This window comes from Crotalus tigris, unplaced genomic scaffold, assembly GCF_016545835.1.
Source record: "Crotalus tigris isolate CLP2741 ecotype Arizona unplaced genomic scaffold, ASM1654583v1 scf7180000017735.2152567, whole genome shotgun sequence".
NCBI lineage: Eukaryota > Metazoa > Chordata > Lepidosauria > Squamata > Viperidae > Crotalus > Crotalus tigris.
The window spans coordinates 1,096,805-1,118,214 of NW_024096601.1; the positions used below are offsets into that span (position 1 = coordinate 1,096,805).

At 46.1% G+C, this 21,410-nt stretch overlaps 1 protein-coding gene and 1 long non-coding RNA gene across 5 annotated transcripts; one reads left to right on the top strand and one right to left on the bottom strand.

Moving 5' to 3' along the window:
• The first annotated feature begins 1,590 nt into the window (after nt 1–1,590).
• On the top strand, nt 1,591–18,876 carry PATL2 (PAT1 homolog 2). 4 transcript variants are annotated; one of them, XM_039339513.1, is made up of 18 exons: nt 1,591–2,657; nt 3,326–3,437; nt 4,286–4,611; nt 5,795–5,863; nt 7,006–7,071; nt 8,391–8,537; nt 8,785–8,871; nt 9,872–10,002; nt 10,089–10,166; nt 10,940–11,105; nt 13,379–13,496; nt 13,571–13,668; nt 13,978–14,022; nt 15,601–15,749; nt 16,545–16,704; nt 17,289–17,429; nt 18,157–18,254; nt 18,347–18,876. In XM_039339513.1, exons 1-18 carry the CDS (start codon nt 2,619–2,621, stop codon nt 18,498–18,500), a joined length of 2,184 nt encoding a protein of 727 aa, XP_039195447.1. In that variant the 5' UTR covers nt 1,591–2,618; the 3' UTR covers nt 18,501–18,876. The 4 variants fall into 4 exon arrangements, with proteins under 4 accessions (XP_039195447.1, XP_039195449.1, XP_039195450.1 ...); XM_039339516.1 differs by having other exon boundaries at nt 2,639–2,657; nt 4,356–4,611; XM_039339515.1 differs by lacking the exon at nt 8,391–8,537.
• Nucleotides 11,110–15,741, bottom strand: LOC120306375. The gene is made up of 3 exons (XR_005556259.1): nt 15,607–15,741; nt 14,739–14,829; nt 11,110–11,245 (listed from the first exon to the last, which is right to left on the bottom strand). It is a non-coding gene; the product is annotated as an uncharacterized LOC120306375 (long non-coding RNA).
• Nucleotides 18,877–21,410: the final 2,534 nt, after the last annotated feature.

A 21,410-nucleotide genomic window follows, 5' to 3' on the forward strand; every position in this document is an offset into this window, starting at 1 on the left:
TTTTATCTGTTGGCAGAGTGTTTATATGGAGAGCCAGGTAATTTCCTAGGATAAATGTATAGCTTCGAACTTTGCTCTCTGACAAACAGCTTTCAGCCTGTTTGGCTGTGATAGGTAATTTCAAAAGCAACTTATCTATCCATCCATCTATAAACACCCTGCCAACAGATTAAAAAAAGGAACGGGCCCTAACAAAGCCAAGTTTATAATTCTAAATAGATACCTCTTCTTTTGGGGGGTGGGATCTTCCAAGTGTGATTTTTTTAAAATAATTTTTTATTTTTCCAAACTCTCCCCCATACATATACCTGATATTTATAAGATGTTAACATACATTCTTTTTACATTCATATATGATACTTTTAATAAAATGAAATAAATACATACACATGACTTTTGGTGTTGCTCGCCCATTTCCCCTTTCACCGTATCCACACTCCTTCTTCTCTACCTTCTTTCTCCCTTTTTTCTCTTCCCTACTTCCCTCTTCTTCCTCTCCTCTTCTCTTTCCTTCACCACTCTCCTCCCCTTTCTCCCCACTTCTCCTCTCCTCCAACCTTCCTACTTCCTTCTCCCCTCCTTTACTCTTTTCTCTCTCCTCTCCTTTCTTCATCCCTCTTCAGATACAATTCAGGGGTAATGTCCGAGCAACTCGTCTCTCCAAATTTCCCTATCTGTATTATATACAATAAGATTAATTTTCTCTTACATTAATACTTCTAAATAGACACCTCTTCTTGAGGCCCTGTATCCCAAAGTTGCATATCTGTTTTTTCACGCTGTATCTGACATCCAATTGCAGGAGATACAAGTACGGTAGTTGTTGACTTACAACCACAATTGGGACTAGACTTCTTTGCTAAGCGAGAGGGTTGTTAAATGAGTTGCCTTGAACTTTACCACTTTTTCTGCCACGGTTGTTAAACATATCACTGCAGTTAGGTGAATTTTGTAGCGATTAAAGGAATCTGGCTCCTTCCGTTGACTTCCGTTGACTAGGAAAGTCCCAGATGGAGATCACATGACCCTGGGATGCTGCAATCATTACAACTACCTGTACCTGCCAGCTGCCAAGGTCCCAAATTCTGACAATCGCAAGTGTGAACACCGGTCATAAGTCAATTTTTTCAATACTGTTGTAACTTTGAATGGTTGTTAAACAAATGCTTGTACATCAAGGACTATCTGTAGAAGGTCCGTCCACCCAATGGAACAATCCCTCTCTTGTAGAAAGTTAGCAACTCAGCAGATAGGCTAAAACCCTTCTCCCTAACATCGGTGTTTCTGGTGGGTAGGGAGGAATGACTTCCCGTTAAAGCTTAAACAGAAGCTCAAAAGGAGAAGCTTTGCTTTACATGTGAGAACAATGCTTGACTTTAGTCTAAGCCAGGAGTAAGCAAGCTTGGCTCTTTTATGACTCGTGGACTTCAACTCCCAGAATTCCTGAGCCAGCATGGCTCAGCTTGGAAACCTCTCCCTTTCCCCTCAGGAATTCTGGGAGTTGAAGTCCAGGAGTCGTAAAAGAGCCAAGGTTGCCTACCCCTGCTCTACACCTACCAGAGATTGTGTAAAGCAGTTTGGACTTTGGACTCCTTTATCCAGGCAGTTGGCACCATTCCCTTGCTGGATTTATCAGCCGTTTGGTGGGTAGTTCAAAACAACAGCCTTTGATGGTGGATGCTGAAGAGCACCTGAGAGGCAGGTGTAAAGCCCCAGATCAGCTCTCTTAAAGCGCAACCTTCCCATGGCTCTTCATATCAACTCTCCCAATGAATGCAGATGTTTGACCTGTGATGGACGAGTTCAAAACTGGTTCTTGAATTAATCCATTTTTTAGGCTTCATGCAATACACTCAAGTGAGCCAAGGGAACTGGACCTGCGTTGGAGAACAGCGACTCGTGGGGGTTGGGGGGGAACCAGCCCCGAAGTTAAAACCAAAGCAAGCCTGTTGTGCGAATGGCTCTAGCTACCTTTCACCTGGTCCGACTGCAGGGTGTGTGTGTGTGTGTGTTTGTGTGTGTGTGTGTGTGAGAGAGAGAGAGAGAGAGAGAAAGAGAGAGAGAGAGAGAACACAGCAAGGACGAGCCAAGGGAAATTAATTCAGCAAGCCCCCCCCCAACTCAAGAAAACGCTCCCCGTAAACGGAGAAAGAGGAGCCATCCTTGAGAAACGACGGTCGCTTTTCCCATCCGGACTAGCCCCATCATCCCCGGCCAGCCCGGCGAGGAATGACGGCGACCCGAAGTCCAGCAAACCAGCCTGGCGCGCAGACTGGCTCCGAGGCCGGAAACACCGAGGCGGTCGCTTTCACACGACCCGTTTGACCCACGATGGAATACACCCGGGTTCCACTCCAGTCAGCTCGATTCGAACTCAAATCGGCTCGCTGCTCCGCGGGATCCGGAGGGGAGCGGAGGGAGCGGGCAAAGCAGCTGGCCCCGCACACCGGAGCCACGCGGGACCCGACTCCCCCGTGGCTGGGTCCCTTAAAGGGGTGGGGGTGTATTTGTTTAAATGAGACCCGGACCCGCCGCCCCGCCCCCGAAAAGGCCCTTTAAAAGCGCCGGCATGGCCGCAGGGAGCGACCGCAGCCGGGCGAGGGCGCTACGAGGGCTCCATGGCCGAAGGAGGCGAAGCCGCCGGGGCGCCGGACGTGGTAAGCAGCCGGCTGGACGAAGCGCCGCGCGTTTGCATCCCCACCTCCTTGTCTTTCTTGCCTTTGTGGGAAGCTGCGTCCTCCTCGGCTTTCCTTGCTCCTGCCTCTAAATACTACCCTTGAGTAGCGAGTGTAGGGTTGAGTCGTACATTTCCCCGGGGTAGCTGTGTCCGTGCACTCGGTAGTAGCAAGGCTGACTCCTGGATTCCGGAGCGCGGAGTGGAGAGGATGCTCCGCGGGGCTAGCAGTTCCCTTTACTCATGGAGTTGTTCCGCCTCCTTTCTTCCCTCGCCTTCCCTCCTAAATATGAATTATTCCTCGTGACTGCTGAAGGGAGGAAGAGGCTGGATTTATCCTTCTCAGCAGAGGCTTTTGGGCTGTTAAACTAGGGCTTGAATCTTAAAGAAAACGAAATTATTGGCCGTCTTATAGTTGGAGAGGAACTGAACTACTACTAGCGTAGATAGTAGTAACTCAGCAATGATGCTGGCTCAGTACAAAACACGACTTCTGGCTGAAGTAGACAGATGTTTAAGCAAAACTCTGAGTTTAAACTTTCTTGAACTGGCCCACGCTGAGATTCTGTTTGGGTCAAATTTCCTATTTTTTCCCATGTTATATGAGTTTCCATTTTCTTGTTTGTTTGTTTGTTTGTTTGTTTAAATCAGATCCTAGAGGATTATTTCATGATGGAGGAGGACATAGGGGAAGAAACTCTGATTGACAAAGCAACTGAAGAGGATGAAATTGATCTCTATATTAACTTAACATTCACTTCAGGTAAAATATACCGGAACAGCAAATCCTGTCTTCTCTTGTTGGAGCAGAGAGCTTGTAATGACATAGTAGAACAGTGGTTCTCAACCTTTTTAATGCCGCGACCCCCAACCGGTCGTAAGTCAAGGACTACTCAACCGGTCATAAGTCGAGGACTACTCAACTGGTGCAGCCCCGTTTGCAGAATGGGACTTTTGGCGGGCTCAGCAGGGCAGAGGCAGCCTGGACAATTCCTGTTGGCTTTTGAAAGCCAATAGAATTAGACTCTATTCAAGAGAGTCTATTCTATTGGCTTTCAAAATCCAATAGAATAAAAGGGAGCAGCACAGCTAAGGAAAAGGGGGGAAAAAATGGCAGACCGCGTTGTTTGGCGACCCCCGTGAAATGGTCGTTCGACCCCAAATGGGGTCCCGACCCACAGGTTGAGAACCACTGTAGTAGAAGGACAAGAGTAAACCAAAGCTATCATAATTGAATTCTTTTTTCTTTAAAAGAATACAAGTAAAGGATAAATAAGAGAGAAAAACATAAAGGCAATTCTTTAAAAGGTGCAGATAATTATCCCTATGGAAATTGAGGATGAACATACTTGAACAATAAACAATACAAATTGCTACTTCGCTACTTCGACAACTAAAGGGGGTCTAGTAACATCCACCAAATGCTAAATTTTGTTAGTACGGCTGCAAGGATCTCAGAAAAGAAGACAGCTTGAACCCAGGACCTTTATCGGGTCAAATCTTACTTTGAGAGTGTAATAACGTAAGAATCATACTACAGTTACAGACCTTCCCTTTCAGCATAAGGGTGTTTCTGTATTGACCTAGATGTTCGTTCTCTTGGTTTGCAAGCCTACCCTGAAGACAATAGGGCAAAGGCCTTGACAACGGAATCTCAGAAGGTGGCTGTGGTTGACCCCAGGGAAGGGGAGATGGTCGATGCTGAAGGAGAACAGGAGACCAGAACGTCAGATGAGGAACCGATGGTAGAAGATGGAAAAGAAGACGAAAGTCTTTCCGAAGAGTCTCAACCCCAGTTTGCTTCTGGCACCATGGAGGCCGACGAGGAAGCCATGACCGACCATGGAGAGGTGCCTACAAGTAAGAATGCAGGAGAACTGCATGACTTGGAAGATCCAGCTGTTATGAGTGCTGTACGAGGTCAGCGTCTGCTGGAGGTGAGGGGAAATCTGGGAAACTTCCTTTGGTAGATGTTCTCAAGATGGAGATGAGCTGCAGGATTGCAAGAATGGGTGGTAGACCAGTTGGCTATGAAAGAAGGGAAGACATCTCCCCCAATCCATTGAAAGGGCACTAGATTGCTTCTCTAACGTTGCAGACTCTAAAGCTGATCTAAGCTCAGGTTTTGATCCTTCTTTCATCTAGACCCCATCTTCTCTCAGGACCCAGCAGTGGTATGCCCGGGGACTTCCATGGGAAGTAGGTTAAGTGGAGAGAAGGTGGCCAGGCTGTAAATCACTGAGTAAAGTTTTAATTCTCTTGGCCCACATTGATCTAGTGGTGAAGGCACCAGGCTAGAAACTAGGAGTTTGGGAATTCTAGTCCAGCCTTAAGCACGAAAGCCAGCTGGGTGACTTTGGGGCCAGCCACAATGTCTCAGCCCAACTTACCCTATAGGGTTGTTGTAGAGGACAAAATAGGAAGAGGAAGGATATTATGTATATTTGTCACCCTAGCTTTTTTTGTAAACAAGATAAAATAAAGGTGAGGTATATGTTAAATCCCCTTTATGGATTACTGCCTTGTCATGGCGAAGGGGCTTGCATAACTCAATGAAGCTATAAGCTATGCCGTGCAGGGTCACCCAAGACGGACAGGTCATAGCAGAGAGTTCTGACAAAATGTGATTCACTGGAGAAGGAAATGGCAAACCACTCCAGTATCTTTGCCATGAAAACCCCATGGACACAGAGAATGAGATGGCTGGATGGAGTCACTGAAGCAGTAGGTGTGAACTTAAATGGACTCCAGAAGATGGTAGAGGACAGGAAGACCTGGAGGAACATTGTCCATGGGGTCGTGATGGGTCTGACACGACTTCGCAATTAACAACAATAACATATGTTAAATAAATATATCCATTACGATTCTGACTTCAAATTATAATTTTGTAATTGACTAAAGGAGGATTACATCTATAGAAAAAAAATTCCCATGCCTTGATCTTAAATGCATAGCAAAAAAATAAAATCTATAACTGATATTTTGTGATGCTGATAATGCCCCTGAAAAATAAAATTAGTCTCAGAAGTGCTAATTCTGTATTTGGGATATTGCGTATCTTCTTAGTCACATTTTTTTTTTTTTGAATCCCTTTTTTTTTTCTCTCTCTCTTGGCAGAAAGAAGATTCTGCTGTTCTCGATAGCAAAGTGGCCAGCCATTTTTCGGAATTTTCTCCTGGTTACTTGGTAAGACGGTTTAATTCCTGCCCCCTCCCCTTCCGATAAATGTGTATTAACGGAAGAAATAAAAAAGGGGAGGAGGCAGGGGTTAGGCAGGATTTTACAGGAAGGGGCTGCTTTGGAAGGGATCCACCGGTGGGGAAAACATCAGCTGTGAACCAAATTAAAATTAAAACACTGCAAATTTTACAAGGCGGAGGGAGCACCCTCACGTTACCAGCCACCCCCAGGATCGCCTGTTGCTCTTTGACCCCCATGCCAATCGTCAGAGCCAGGTTGTAATATCAGTAGTCCTTGACTTACGGCCATAAATGAGCCTGACCTTTCTGTTGCCAAGTGAAACATTTGTTAAGTGAGTTGTGCCCCGTTTTACGACGTTTCTTGCAAAGGTTGTTAATCACTGCAGTTAAGTTAGTAACACGGTTAAGTGACTGGCCCAAGGTCACCCAGACAGCTTTTGTGAGTAAGGGGGAACTAGAACTTGCCCCCTTCTGCTTTCTAGCCTTAACCATTAGACCAAACTGCCTGTAAGGACCCACCTCACTTTACAGCTTAAGAATACAGAACTCTTGGAATATCTTTTCCAACAGGCATCTTTATTAAGAGAAAATGATTGTAGGCGTGCTAGACAGGATCTGAGGAATTCTCTCCCACCCTTCAATGTTTTAAGTGTTTTCAAGCAACCCCCCCACCCCACAGTTCTTCCAGGAGGAATCCCAGACTCCAGGCGCTGCATTGTTCCCCCCCTTTTCCCTTACTGCCGGCCAAAGGGAGACTTCAGAGAGTAGTAGATGAAAGGCGATGGCCATATTGTTATGGTCAGTCCTCTTGGTGAGAATCCACATTCAGTCCCTTCGAAGTTTTAATGAAGGAAGTGAGAGCCATAAAACCCCTTTGCTCATCCCCCTTCCCCTTCGTAGTATGACAGAATCCAGAGAGGGCAGAAATGGGGTTTTCCATAGTCGATAACTAGAAATGAAATATAATTGGATTCTGACACTGCCTCTCTAAATGGGTAACAAATGGGCCATAGAAGCAGCCTTCAATGCTTTCGGTAGAAAACTAGGCGTCTTTAACCTTACGAATTGCCCGCGGACATTTTGTCCCTTTTCTCATTTTTGCATCTATTTTTCCCCCCTCCTGTTCAGCCCCATTCAAAGTGTATGTGGAGGACTCCAACTCTGAGGAGGAGCCCGTCGCTATCGATGATGCAGGTAACTCTTTTTCTCTGAAAGCAAAACGGTTGGGCTTAGGCCTGGCTTCACTATCTATCCATCTTGGTTAAGCTCAGCTGCATTATTTATTTATTTGTGAGACTTATATACCGCTTTAAGTGCAAGCACTCTCTAAGCGGTGTACACCAGTAAGCAATGTATATCTGTAGTTACATTGCCCCCAACAATCTGGGTCCTCATTTTACCTACCTCGGAAGGATGGAAGGCTGAGTCAACCTTGAGCCGGTGAAATTTGAACCGCTGACCTGCTGAACACAGTCAGCTAAAGTGGCCTGCAGTACTGCACTCTTAACTGCTGCACCACCTCGGCTGCATTAATGACCCTGAGCAGGGTGGGCTGCATGGATCAAACACGGAGCCATGAGGCAGGGTTTTCAGACTCTGATGGCTGGATTCATCCAGTATGGCTAGCACCAAAAAAAAAGCACATATAATCATGTGTGAACCCAGTCTGCTGTGGCTTGAAGGAGCCTAGAAGTATTTGAAGCTGCTCAGATTTTAGGGGATGGATCTTTTATTGTCAGAATGAGAATTACCCTGGTGTGGATATGGAGGACCAAAGAATAATAGAAGAAAAGGAGAAGAGAGGAGGGAGGGGAAATGGAAGAAGGAAGGAAGGAAGGAAGGAAGGAAGGAAGGAAGGAAGGAAGGAAGGAAGGAAGGAAGGAAGGAAGGAAGGAAGGAAGGATTTCAGAGAGGAAATAGCAAGAGATGATATTGGGCCCATTTGCCTTAATTAAACAAAATTCTGGATTAATCAGTTCAAAAATGGCTTTTTGGTAGCCTATTTTTTATCTTCTGTAGTTCTTCACCCTTCTGCCACTGGAGGACACTCCAGTTTATATTTTACTGCTAACACTATTTCCTCTTATTACTTTAAAATCAAGATGATTGATAACTTGGACCTAAAAGGAAAGGGCCAGGGTTGGCTTCTTCCTCTTTCATCCTCCGAGAAGTGATTGCACTTCCAACTGAAATGGGGTTTAAACGAGGAAGGTTTGAGGTCTGACAATCTGCTTCGGAGCAGAAGCTAAATACTTACCCCTAAACGCAGTAATACAGGTTTTTAATCACGGTGAGTGAAGTGCACCGCATTCGCATCTCCATGGGAGGTGTCCAGAAGATGTGGTCAAAAGAAGTCAAGACGCTCAACGGTACGACTGAAGCTTTGCCTGATTTTTATCTGCATCGTGACAGTGCTTTGATTTTGACTCTCTTGCTGCTGTCTGTCAACGTCCCCATCTCCATAACCCCAGTGAATTGCAATTCGGGGTTGTCCCCCACTTCTTGTCCTTCAGGCTCTAGAAAGGGTGTCCCGGTCCCGTGCCAATCTAGATTTCCTGACTTCACCGGTGCGGACCAGCTTCCTTGATTCCCCTGACGTGGACTGCTCAGCTTTCTGCGGGAGGACTCTGAGTCCCACTCCCCAGCGTTTCATGCGTCAAGTAAGGGAAATCTTTTGAATTCCAGATTCCCTGAACTTTCCGATTCTGCCAAAGCTCAGCGCTGTAAAAGGAACCTTGTTGCAGCTGTTTTTGAATAATAAAACCGTTTGACTAGAGTGGGTGCAGAGATCTCCAAGAGTTTGGGATTCTGGTTTTAATGTGCATTTTATATATGGTCAAGTTGTATGTTTGTACTTCTCAATTTTGATGAATTTTTTCACGGCCCAGTCCTCTTCCTGCCTTGCAGGAACCTCCCGTGATGTCGCCTTCCATAAGACTACCGTATCCATTCACTCCACCTCGCAGGATACGTCGTCCGTTTGGCCTTAGCCAGGTGAGGTGCTCTGCAATTTGAATATCATACCTCTGGGACTGAGTTGCTCAACCTTGGAGGTGTGTGGACCTCCGCTCCCAGAATTCCCCAGCCAGTATGACCCATTCATTTTACGACCGCCATGAGTGATGAATGTGATGGGTAAAGCTCCATTACAGTGGTTACCTGTATTCAGGTAGAATAAGGTTTTCCGTTACTCTGGTTTGGAGAAGCAGCCAAAGGTGCCATTAACCAGGTCTTCTTTGTTAAGCAGTGTATACAAAAGGTTTGATTGGATTCCATCTCAAAGACCTTGAAAGAGATTTCCAACTGCTGAAGGCTCAGTGACACCCTCGGATCTTTCTCCTGCTGCATCTGATCTTCTTCTTGTGCCATATCCGTTATCGGATGTTGGCGATCATCTTGGCGATCCTATTTTTATCAGCAGTCGCACAAAAAAGTGCTGCTGAGTTTTGTCCAAACCAGTCCCTTAGATTTTGAAGCCACGACGTTCTTCTTCTGCCTGGACCTCGTTTGCCTTCAGTCTTTCCCTGGAGGATTAAATGGAGTATGCCGTATTTTTCTGGGTGTCGCATCACCTGTCCGAAATATTCTAATGTTCGTTTTTTAATTGTTTTGATGATTTCCCTTGGCTTTCCCAGACGGCTTATCACCTCCTCATTTCTGATCTTGTCAACCCAGCTTATACGTAACAGCCGCCTGTAAATCCACATTTCAAATGCTTCTAGTCCAGGGGTAGGCAAGCTTGGCTCTTTTATGACTCGTGGACTTCAACTCCCAGAATTCCTGAGCCAGCCATGCTGAGGGAAAGGGAGAGGTTTCCAAGCTGAGCCATGCTGGCTCAGGAATTCTGGGAGTTGAAGTCCACAAGTCATAAACGAGCCAAGCTTGCCTATCCCTGTTCCAGTCTCTTCAGGTGGCCTTCTGTCAGAGACCAACTGATGGAGAACAAAATGGCCAGAGCGGTTGGGGTCTAATCCTCCATGTGTTCCCTCTTCAGATGTCAGGATATGCCTCTCCACCTCCCTTCCAGCCATTGTTTTCCAACGCCAGCAGCCCAACATGGGCTTTGACGCACACCCCTGAAACGCCACCCTTCAGCCCGCTGAGTGGCAGCCAGCAGAAGATCAGGTAAACAAGGGTTCAGACAACTCTTTGGTCTCCCCCTCTGGAGAGAGTTGGGATTCACTGCTCTCCTTTGTCTTCCATTTCTGTAGCTTGCCCAGTGCAATGACTCAGTTGCATCCTTTACATCAGCGATTTCTGACTCAAAGGCAGCGAGGGCAAAAAGTGAGGTAAAGGACAAGAGAAAATGTAAAAGGGAAGCACAAAGTAAAAGTTGTGGTCTCGAATTGCAATGTTCCATGTAGCTGCAAGAGCAAAGAGGCAACAATTATACAGATGGCAGTGATGATTACCTGTCATCAGATCAACCGGATCAACTTTTCCCATGACAGTCTGTCCCAACCTGGTCCTTCAGATGTTCCAACGGTGCACCATCATTGCTATCATTTAGAACCACCGTCTTTCTGCACCTTCCACCTTCCCCAAAGTCAGACCAATCTCCAGACAGCTTGTTTTCAGAGTTCAATAAAATATCATTAATGCTACTCTGGGCATGAACGCCGAATCTTGCAAACTGGAATATGAATTCACAGCCACGTTTTAACTGAGTTTATTTAAAAGGGAAATCTCCTTGAGATGCTTTTTCCCAAATGTATACCCACCAGGGCTGAATTGTTGGGCATGAATCATTTATCACTAAGTTGTCCCCAGATTTCCTACCCTTGCTTCAGAGTCTTATACATGAATGGTTGTGTGGCTTCGTGTACTCGTTCCACACACTTAACTCCCCTCTGGTGGAACAAATCCCAGATTTAAGATAAGGCCTTCAGGATAAAATTTAAGTTGGTTACTGACCTTCCATTTATGGCTCGTTGGTCCAGATGATTCAAGAGCTCCTTCAAAATCTCCCCAGTGAGTTAAAAGTAAAATGAGGATCTATTCCTTGGGTGAAGTTGACTTCTTGGACCAGGGGAGTTAGAAGGCTTCAAAATGTATCTCATAGATCATGTTCCTGCTTACCTCCAAGACTCCCCAGCGTGGACTCTCAGACGCCAGAAGTGGATCCTTTCTCTGCTCTCATGATTCCGTTTGAAAAAGATTGGGTGATCAAGGTACAGATGTTACAGTTGCAGAGTGAAAACCCCCAGCGGGATGACTATTATTACCAGGTGAGTGCAGGAAACGGGTGGAATCAAGTCTCAAGCTGCAGGCTGGGCAAGGAGAATCCATAGAGCGGTGGGATTTGGGATGGGCATCACGATGAATCACTTGTAGTTGTAGATCCATCCTTGTTCCTTTGGAAGTGATGCTGTTAAGGGAGGAACCGAAGATGAGGAAGTCAAGGAACGCACGAGAAGTTAGGCATCTCCCAAAGCAAAAAGGGGTTTTGGAGGACTCTGCAACAGTTGCTCTTCCCTAATTCTCTTCACTCCCACCAGACCCTTTAAGAACATTACTGTTGGTTTGCCCATTAGTTCATTTGACCAACAAGTTACATCCAAGATGTGCAGACTTTTTCTGACTGAGGACAGTGCTTAGTCTTGAGCCCTTGTCCAGGAAGAAGAATCAAAAGTTAACCTATCCTTTAAACCAGTGGTTCTCAACCTTTTTAATGCCGCGACCACCCAACCGGTCGTAAGTCGAGGACTACTCAACCGGTCGTAAGTCGAGGACTACTCAACTGGTGCAGCACCGTTTGCAGAAGGGGACTTTTGGCAGGCTCAGCAGGGCAGAGACAGCCTGGACAATTCCTGTTGGCTTTTGAAAGCCAATAGAATTAGACTCGATTCAAGAGAGTCTATTCTCTTGGCTTTCAAAAGCCAATAGAATAAAAGGGAGTAGCACAGCTAAGGAAAAGGGGGGGAAAGGAGCCGAGGTGGCGCAGCAGTTAGAGTGCAGTCCTGCAGGCCACTTTAGCTGACTGTGTTCAGCAGGTCAGCGGTTCAAATCTCACCGGCTCAAGGTTGACTCAGCCTTCCATCCTTCCGGGGTAGGTAAAATGAGGACCCAGATTGGTGGGGGCAATGTATATATATATATATATATATATATATATATATATATATATATATATATATATATATATATATACACACACACATTGCTTACTGGTGTACACCGCTTAGAGAGTGCTTGCACTTAAAGCGGTATATAAGCCTCATAAATTAATTAATTAAATAAATAAATGGCAGACTGCGTTGTTTGGCGCCCCCGTGAAATGGTCGTTGGACCCCAAATGGGGTCCTGACCCACAGGTTGAGAACCACTACTTTAAACCATTTGTGTAACCATTAATATATCTTACACTTTTCCTCTTAGGTCAGAGTAAACATTTCAGTGTAGTGCCAATTTAGGGAGTCTTGGGAGCCATTGGTGAGAAGTCTTGGGGCTATACATGGTCCTGGAGCTTCGGGGCATCCTGAGGTTGAAATGAGCTGCTTTCTTGGTCAGGTGCAAGGCCAGATATTCTTAAAATAAGTCCTGCCAGGTGAACAGGTGAATGGTCAGGAGATCACAGCCTGGACCAAATGGGTTTCAGAACCATCCTTCGATCCCGGTTGAAGATGCCAGTGGAAAACAGGACAAATATAATGCTCTAAAGACAATTCTAATGCAGGGCTTTTCAACCTTTTCACCCACTGTACCACTTTTAGGATATGGCAACATCCGAGTACCACCAGTCGCCTAGCAAGGGGTCAAAAGCTTGATAACAAAAAAAAAAGGGGGGGGGGAAAGTGATAAAGTACAGCTAGTCCTCGACTTACAACAGTTCGCTTAATGACTGTTCAAAGTTATGATGGCACTGAAAAAAGTGCCCCCCAAGCCACAGCCGAGCAAGACACCTGCCTGCCCACCCATCGGTGCTCTTCCTCCTGTCCAAGGTTTTCTTTGTTGAGGATTGGCAGCGGAGGTGGAGTGGGGGGGGGTGTTTAGTTTTTATTCCTCCCATCTGCTGGGTGGTTGCGGCAGGTTTTGGTCACTTCACATGATCTTGGGACACTGTGACTGTCATAAATATGAATCAGTTGCCAAGCATCTGAATGTAAATCACAAGACCCTGGAGAGGCTGCAACATTCCAGCTGATCGGCGCTTCTTCTGGGCTCAGCAGAAGCGCCAGGATCAGTGCTGCTTTCCAGCTGATCGGCGCTTCTTCTGGGCTCAGCAGAAGTGCCAGGATCAGCGCCGAGCTCCAGCTGGAGTCTGGCGCTGATCCTGGCGCTTCCGCTGAGCCCTGACAGCCCTGCAGCTCCAGCCGTCTCTCGCTCAGGCTTGTGCGGGGCTGCCACCGGTTCAGCTCATTCTCCTCCCCCGCTACCACTTTTTTAGGAGGGTCGCGTACCACCAGCCAGGTGCCAATGGACCACAGGTGGTACCCGTACCACTGGTTGAAAAGCCCCGCTCTAATGTACGTGTTGCAGGTTTGTCCTATCTTGTCCTCAGGAATATTATCGCAAGCTGGAGCACAAACAAGCTGAGAAAGGGCTCCTGCCAGGGAGTAAACTGGACGTCCCTAAGTTAGTCACCCCATATATCCAAAGAGTGGAGACCTACGAATCTGGTAAGTCCTGTGCAAGGGGGTTTCTAAGGCATGGAAATGCACGCACGTCTCCTGACAGTGACTTCCTCTGCCAGTAGTGCGGATTCCAGGGTCCTTGGGACAGGTAGCCATGTCCACCTGCTACAGTCCCCGCAGAGCTATCGATGCGGTGTACCATTTCTCTCTGGAACAGGTAGGTGCCCAATCGTTTTGTCCATGCTCTATCTGAATGGCAGGACCACGTGCCTCTCTTTATAATATTTGGGGGGAGAGAGGTCATTTGAAATAACGCCCAGGTATCTTAAAACATATTAAATCAAGTTTGTCCTGGGTGTTGGATGAAGATAGTGGGTCGTCTGACCACTCCACTGTCTGTCACTCATTTGGAGAATTCTGCGTTTCAAATTCTGGGGAAAGTGGCCCGCAGACTTGTTAGAACGTGGCGCAGATGGTTTCTCTTCCAGTGACTCAATGTTTTTCTTTCCCCTCTTTATTTCCCAAGGCGGTAGGGAATCAGCGGCTACAAGTGCTTTACCAGATTGAGAAAGTAAGTTGCTGGCTATTTCTTACGTCGTACTGTCTAATAGTTGGGTAGATTAAAGCAGATGGTTGTTGGCCCTGTGTGGTGAGCCAGAGAGGAATCGTGACCAGACGACCTGATTCTGCTTTATTGTATAAAACTTACATTGATAGAATCTTGCACATCTGAAAGTACAAGCCTATCACCATCGCTCATCTCCATCTTTTTTGCAGCCCGAATAATTAGGAAGGTTATTTTCTGAACCTCTTATCCCAGTGGTGGCGAACCTTTTAGAGACTGAGTGCCCAAACTGCAACCCAAAACCCACTCATGTATCATCGGGTGCCAGGTGGGCGTGGTTCATTGGATGGGCATGGCTTTGGTGGTAATGGCAGACTGGGTGGGACTAAAAAGTTCAATCAATCAATTCCAACTTTGCAAGATCTTTTTTTTTTCCCGGTGAGAAGTTGAAATTGACTGATTGATTGAACCTTTTTTTGTACACGGTGGTGGAGGCCTAAAGCGAAAAGGTTGTATAAAACCCAGCTGAAGGCCTAGGACTGGGGCGACGGCGCGCATGCCCACAGAGAGGGCTCTGAGTGCCGCCTCTGGCACCCATGCCATAGGTTCGCCACCACTGTCTTACCCCATCCACTATCCAGTTGAGGGCCAAGCAGTCTCTTATCTGACTTTTCCCTTAGCAGCCTCTCTTTGCCCAGTCTCCAAAGGTCCTTCCCACATACCGTGACAATAATGTCCTTCCTTCAGTGTCAAATAATCCAAATTCAGGGTGTCATCAGTTTGATCTTTCCAAGCCACAGAATTCTACGACATCTAATTAGAATAGAATCGTAGAAAGTGTAACACAACTCTTTAAGAGTTTAACTCAAAGTATTAGCAATTCCATGGATCTCCCAGTTTGGCTTAGATCCCTTGCCTACAGACCAATAATTCTCCAGCTTCTCTTCACTGTCAAATAATCTTCCCAAGGTCTTTTATAAGTCCCATTCTGGGATTTGAAAAAGATTATTCTAAGAAGTTCCTGAATGAGTAGATGATTTTTGCTGGGTTCCCATCAATCTCCATAATGGTCCCATCAAAATGCTCCTTAGTTATGAAAGTTTTAAAAAATGTTCAAAATATTATGGCTTCCTGGGAAATAGATGTATGTTTCTGTTATGACAACACTCTGAGCAGAGGGTCTACATTTTTAAGGGCGATTACTATGTTTTATATGAATTTGATCACAATCTGCAGAAGAGTGAACTATGTTCTAGAATGGGAGATTCTCCAAAATAGCTTCTCCTGGCAGTCTTGGGCTGTCTGGCCATTTGAAGCTTGTAGGTCAACATTTTCTGGCCAGAAATTTCCCCATTCCCTGATGGCAGAGTCTCCATGGGAAATAAAGGCATGGACCTCTCCATAAATTCCTGAACTTCAAAAGTACAACAAAAATCTGCCTTACTTCTATCCTGCAGCTAACCAGAAATGCAAGAAACTCTGAAGCCCCTAGGAAGGCTGCAAAGCAATGCATCAAATAATGTGCAGGAAACTGTTACAATATCTTGTAATGTCCTGGCTGATATTTATATGCTGTGGAAACAGATGTACCTTATACTCCTGGAGATGGAGGACATTCAGCGGAAACTGGATCAGGCCCCAGAAGAGATGCATCCCCAATTATACGAGAAACTTGTCCGTGTAGTAGAACGCATCTACCAAGCACTGAGAATTGAGGAGCATTCTGGTAAAGAGTGAGTCCAAGACAAATTACTAGCAATAATAACAGGAAGGCACTTTTACAACGATTTTGTGTCTACATGAATTCTGCCTATCATTTGAGTTGCTCTCTCTAATGCAGTGGTTCTCAACCTGTGGGTCGGGACCCCATTTGGGGTCGAATGACCATTTCACGGGGGTCGCCAAACAACGCAGTCTGCCATTTTTTTTCCCCTTTTCCTTAGCTGTGCTACTCCCTTTTATTCTATTGGCTTTTGAAAGCCAATAGAATAGACTCTCTTGAATAGAGTCTAATTCTATTAGCTTTCAAAAGCCAATAGGAATTGTCCAGGCTGCCTCTGCCCTGCTGAGCCCGCCAAAAGTCCCATTCTGCAAATGGTGCTGCACCAGCTGAGTAGTCCTCCACTTACGACCGGTTGAGTAGTCCTCGACTTACGACCAGTTGGGGGGTCGCGGCATTAAAAAGGTTGAGAACCACTGCTCTAATGTATCAGCAGTTTCTCTCTCTTCGTCTTTCTGCTTTCCTGCTGAAGGGAAATGTCTTCTAACCTAACATTGTCCACATCATCTGGAACTGTTGTTCACATCTTCCCCACGACATGACCACCTGCTTTCAAATTTGAGAAGGCCACGCTCTACCACGTTGGCTGGGAATTCTGGGTGCTGCTCTTATCAAGAGTGATTCTGGATAATTTCTGGAAATTCCAGGACTTTTCTGTAACTATAATATTGAGCTCTCTGGAGTGTGGTTTTCTCCTTCCTGGCAACGCCTTTGCTTTGATTTTCTTGGGTGTTTTTTTTTTTTCCAGAGAGGTGAAAGAGGAGTTTCTACAGCTTCTGCTGGTAGGAAAAGGGAAGCGGTTGGTGGCCCGTCTGCTGCCACATCTGTCCCTGGAGAGAGCCAAGATGACCCTTGTCAGTATTGTGCAACACCTAGCAATGCTCATCAAGAAGGACCTATTGGAGGAGGTAGTTCTCCTTTGGCCATTATCCAGATATCTGGAGATCCTTGCATGGGGGGGGGGAGATTTTTTGCATGCAAGGCAAGTGTTGTGCATTTCTGAGAACCACCTAAAGGAACAACTTGACTTCTTCTGGCCCAAGGTCTTCAGAAAACAATTGGACAAAATCGATGAACTTAATTTGAGTTGATGTCCCAAGCTTATTTTGTGGGGTGGCTTACAGTCGGAATTGGTTCTGTGGTTCGGTCTGTTGATATTGCTAAAAAGGGGGGTTGCATATATGCACCATAGTTGGTTTAGCCACGATTTCTTGAATAAACTACATCTGGCTAACTACACTAAACATATGAAGGGATAAACCTGAATTAACACATCACAAGGGTGGTCCATTTAGGATGCTGGGCCAAAACAAGCAACAATCTGGTTTAGTCCCATGGGTGAAGCCAGCTTGATACAATGGTTGATTGGATTCCACGGTATTTCTGGCCTGTGGACTGGATACAATAATCTTTCCCAGAGTAGAAGACTCAAGTTTGATCTAATGTTTTGTCGCTTTTCTCTTCCTCCTCCATGTCCTTTTGATTCTGGCAGTCCCTCTCTGTCCTCTACACTCCTCTCTGTAACACCATTGGACAGTTGACATTTAGAGAGTTGATGGATCTCCTCCAGGAACTCACCCAGTTGCAGCCCGATTCTGTCAAACAGTCCCTCACTTTGGTCTTCAGCAATAAGGTACGGGAGTATACAAATCCAGAGCGGAATCCATACCAGACTCAGATGTGAAGGATTTTTCTTAGCAAGTACATCTAGGTCAGTGAGGCGAACCTTTTAGAGACTGAGTGCCCAAACCGCAACCCAAAACCCATTTATTTATCACAAAGTGCCAGGGCTGCATCAGCATTGTGGTGCCCTGGGGGGAGGGGGGCAGGGAGGCGTCTCTTTGAGTGCTGCCTCTGGCACGCAAAAACTGGGGGCGCAAAAATGGGCTACCGTGCTGCAAGGTGCAAAAACGGCCGTTGTCACAACGCAGGGTGCAGATACAAGGTGCTGCATCACGCAAGAATGGGGCAGGGCTAGTGAGTATCACGCAGGCACTAGTCCCACCCCATTTGCAGTGCAGAATGCTTCCCCCTCCCTTTTGTTCCAGTCCAACAATGATTGGTGAGCTCTGCTCTACCACCTCTATTTGAGCTTGCTAGTCGGCTGCTTCGCCTCCTTTGTGCTGGATGGAGCTCCTGCCTCTGCGCGGCGGTGGCGGCCTGATGGACCTGCTGCTGGCAGCGGTGGTGCGCATGCCAACAGAGAGGGCTCCGAGTGCCACCTCTGGCACGCGTGCCATAGGCTCGCCACCACTGATCTAAGTGGTGTGTAATTCAATTCTTCCTGTCTTGATGGTGACTAAGTTGAGTCCAAGTGTTTTCTTAGTGGGTTCCTGATCTTCTCAACCTTCTTGCCCAAGTTTGCCATCTCGCTGCTGTACCTGCTCTTGAGCCATGGTGAGAGATGGCTCTCTTCGGATACATCCCCAAAGCCTGATACTAAAGACTTGGAAAAATGGTAAGGAATCATCTGGTGAGCAGAACGATCCTAGTCTGGGGGGCCTGAGCAGTGCTGGGTTGCCTACTGTTGCTCTGTGCCATTCTTCGCAGGGTGGACTTGGTGCTTCTTGTTGCAAGAGAGCTGTCTCAAGTTCCCAAAACTTCCATGGTGGAACCCCTTCACCTTCCCAGCAACCTTCTCTTCCTCTTCTGTCGCTATGTGGACAAAGACATTGTGAACCGCTTGGATGTCCAGATGGACTGAGGATTATCCATGGTTAAGGGAGTGTGTTATGTGAAGGCAAGTATATCTGCAAGGGTTCGACATGTGTGGCAGGGCAACCGTAGATGAAAGCTGTAGGGTCTTTATAGCCCAGTCACTTGACAAGATGTGAGGGACTTCTCTGGTAATTGCACGCCTCCTTTCAGCTCTCTTTGGTCTTTGATCGGCCATGTAACCTCGAGGTCTTGCTGAACTACAACTCCCAGCATTCTTAGCAAATATGGCCAAGAGTGGCGGATTCTAGGCCTGGTAGTTCAATAACATCTGGAGGTCCAACAGGTCCACATCTTCACCTCTTTCATAACAGGGGACATGTGAACTCATTGCTCTTTTAGAAATTGGGGAAGGAGGCCCTTGACCAGGGGTGGGGAACCTTGGCTCTTTTATGACTTGTGGACTTCAACTCCCAGAATTCCTGAGCCAGCCATGCTAGATAGGATAGGCCAGGGGTAGGCAACCTTGGCTCTTTTATGACTTGCGGACTTCAACTCCTGGCTGGCTCAGGAATTCTGGGAGTTGAAGTCCACAAGTTATAAAAAGAGCCAAGGTTCCCCACCCCTGCTCTTGACCATGGTCATGAGAAAGAGGACTTCTTATCTTTCTGTAATGCCTATCTTAATCTTCCCTTTCATCTGATGTTCAGAAATTTTCTAAACTTAGTCCTCCTTAACAGCAACGCAGGGAGATCTTTTACAGCTTGCTGGACTAGAAATCCTTATAACAGGAGCAACATTCCAAGAAGACATCTTCCTTAGCCCTGCCCTGGATTGAAAACAAACACTTCTAGGTACGGACCAGACACTGTGGCTACTGGTGCTTTGATCTTGCCTGCCCATTGAATAACTCTTGAAGATTAAATTGGACCATCGCAGAGCTTTAGTAGAAATGGGGCTGGCGGTGATAGCCAGTGTGGTTGTAGTGTAGGCTAGAAGCCAGGAGACTTTTAAGTTCTAGTCCCCTCTTAGGCGCAGAGCTGGGTAATCTTGGGCCAGTCACTCAGCCCTAGGAAAGAGGGAAGGGCAAAACCACTTTTGAAAAAAAAAAAAAAAACACCAAGCAAACTGCAGGGACTTGTCCAGGCAGACATCAGGAGTGGACACCAACTCAGAGGCACCAAGAAAAGAAAACAGCCATCAGTGTGAGATTAGACTCAAACCTGTTTTGTTTGAGATAACTGTAGGTGTCCTTCTGCCCAGCCATGGTGCTTAATTACTGAATAACAGGATTTCAGGAGATGAAGTTTTGATAGTGCTCTGCCAAAACAAGCAGTAGAACATGATACTTATTGGTGAGTTTCCTTTTAAGCTGCTTTGCTTGCTGTTAGAGCTCACTTCTCCATTGCTAGAAAGTGTGTAATGTTGACTGACCAGCAACTGAGAGCTGCTCGTCTTAAAAAAAAAAACCTTGTTTGATTCTTAGTGACTCATGGAACCATAGTTTTCTAGGAACCGCACAGAAGCAGTTTCCCATGAACATCTTTGACAATATTTCTAGGCAAGGATAATTATGAAATAACTGCTGTAACTTGGTAACCCTTATTTTTTGTTTGGCTAGTCTAGAGAAAAGGACTGGGGCGGGGGACATGATAGCAGTATTCCAATATTTGAGAGGCTGCCACAAAGAGGAGGAGGGGGGTCAACTTATTTTCCAAAGCACCAGAAGGCAAGAAAAGAAACAATGGATGGAAACTAATCAAGAAGTGAAGCAACCTGGAATTAAGGAGAAACTTCCTAACAGTGAGGACAATCAACCAGTGGAACAGCTGGCCTCCAGAGATTGTGGGTGCTCCATCACTGGAAATTTTTAAGAGGAGACTGGACATTCACCTGTCTGAGATGGTATAAGTTCTCCTGCTTGAGCAGAGGGCTGGACTAGAAGACCTCCAAGGTCCCTTCCAGCTCTATTCTGATGGATTGATCGATTGATCGATTGCAAATAATGCGGTGAGGGAGTGACTAACAGATGAGATTGCAGAATTGCAGAAATTCTGGTGGAATCTCAGACTTGCCTTTGTTTTACAGAAGACACCTTCATGAGCAGCTACAAGACTTGGAACTTTGCTGGTCCTGCCCATGAGGAGTTGGACCAGTGACTCGAGCAGCCAGATGCTATTAGAGATGTATAGAAAGTTATTCCAGAACTGGATCCTTAATTTAACAACACAGATTTTGTTTTTGGTTTTGCTTTTTTTTTGGTTTGGGGTTTTTGTGTTTGTTGCTTGTTTGATTGTTTTTGTAATACTCTGTGCCAATTGTAAATATCTAGTGCTGGCACTAGAGCGCACGCCACACCAACATGCTCAGCCTGAGTAAGCAGACATAGGCTGGCCTGTACAGTGAGCATTTGGGAAACTCTGATGGGAGGAGAGAACTTTATTATTTATTGTCTTCTGTATGTTTAGCACTTAAAATATATTAAAAGCAACTCAAAACCTGTCTGGTATTTTGACATGGGGGGGAGGGAGGTTGTAGTTGGCTTGATCTTGTCCAAGATAGTTTGAACACGCTTGTTGCCTCCAAAAAAGTGGATACTTCAGCTCTCAAAAATTCCAAGAGAGATACTGTCAGACATGAAAGACCAGGTCCAGATGTGAAGGTCTAGTTAAACTGCTTTATTGCTACTCATGGCTATGCACAGGAATCTTCTCAATTAATGGACAGCATCTGGTTAAAGTTAGATAAAGCTTAATCGCACTCAAAGGGTGCTAGAATTGGTTTGCTTGTGGCCACGTAGAGATTCTAGGCTGATCCCTCTTTTCACCCCACCCCCAGGTTCTGCCATTCCTTCTCCTACAGATACAACCAGTAGCAGACATTGTCTTCTCCCCAGGGGAGTCTGCAAGGTATGGTCAAAAAAAGTCAAGTTGGTGTCCATGAAGGTACAAGTGAATTC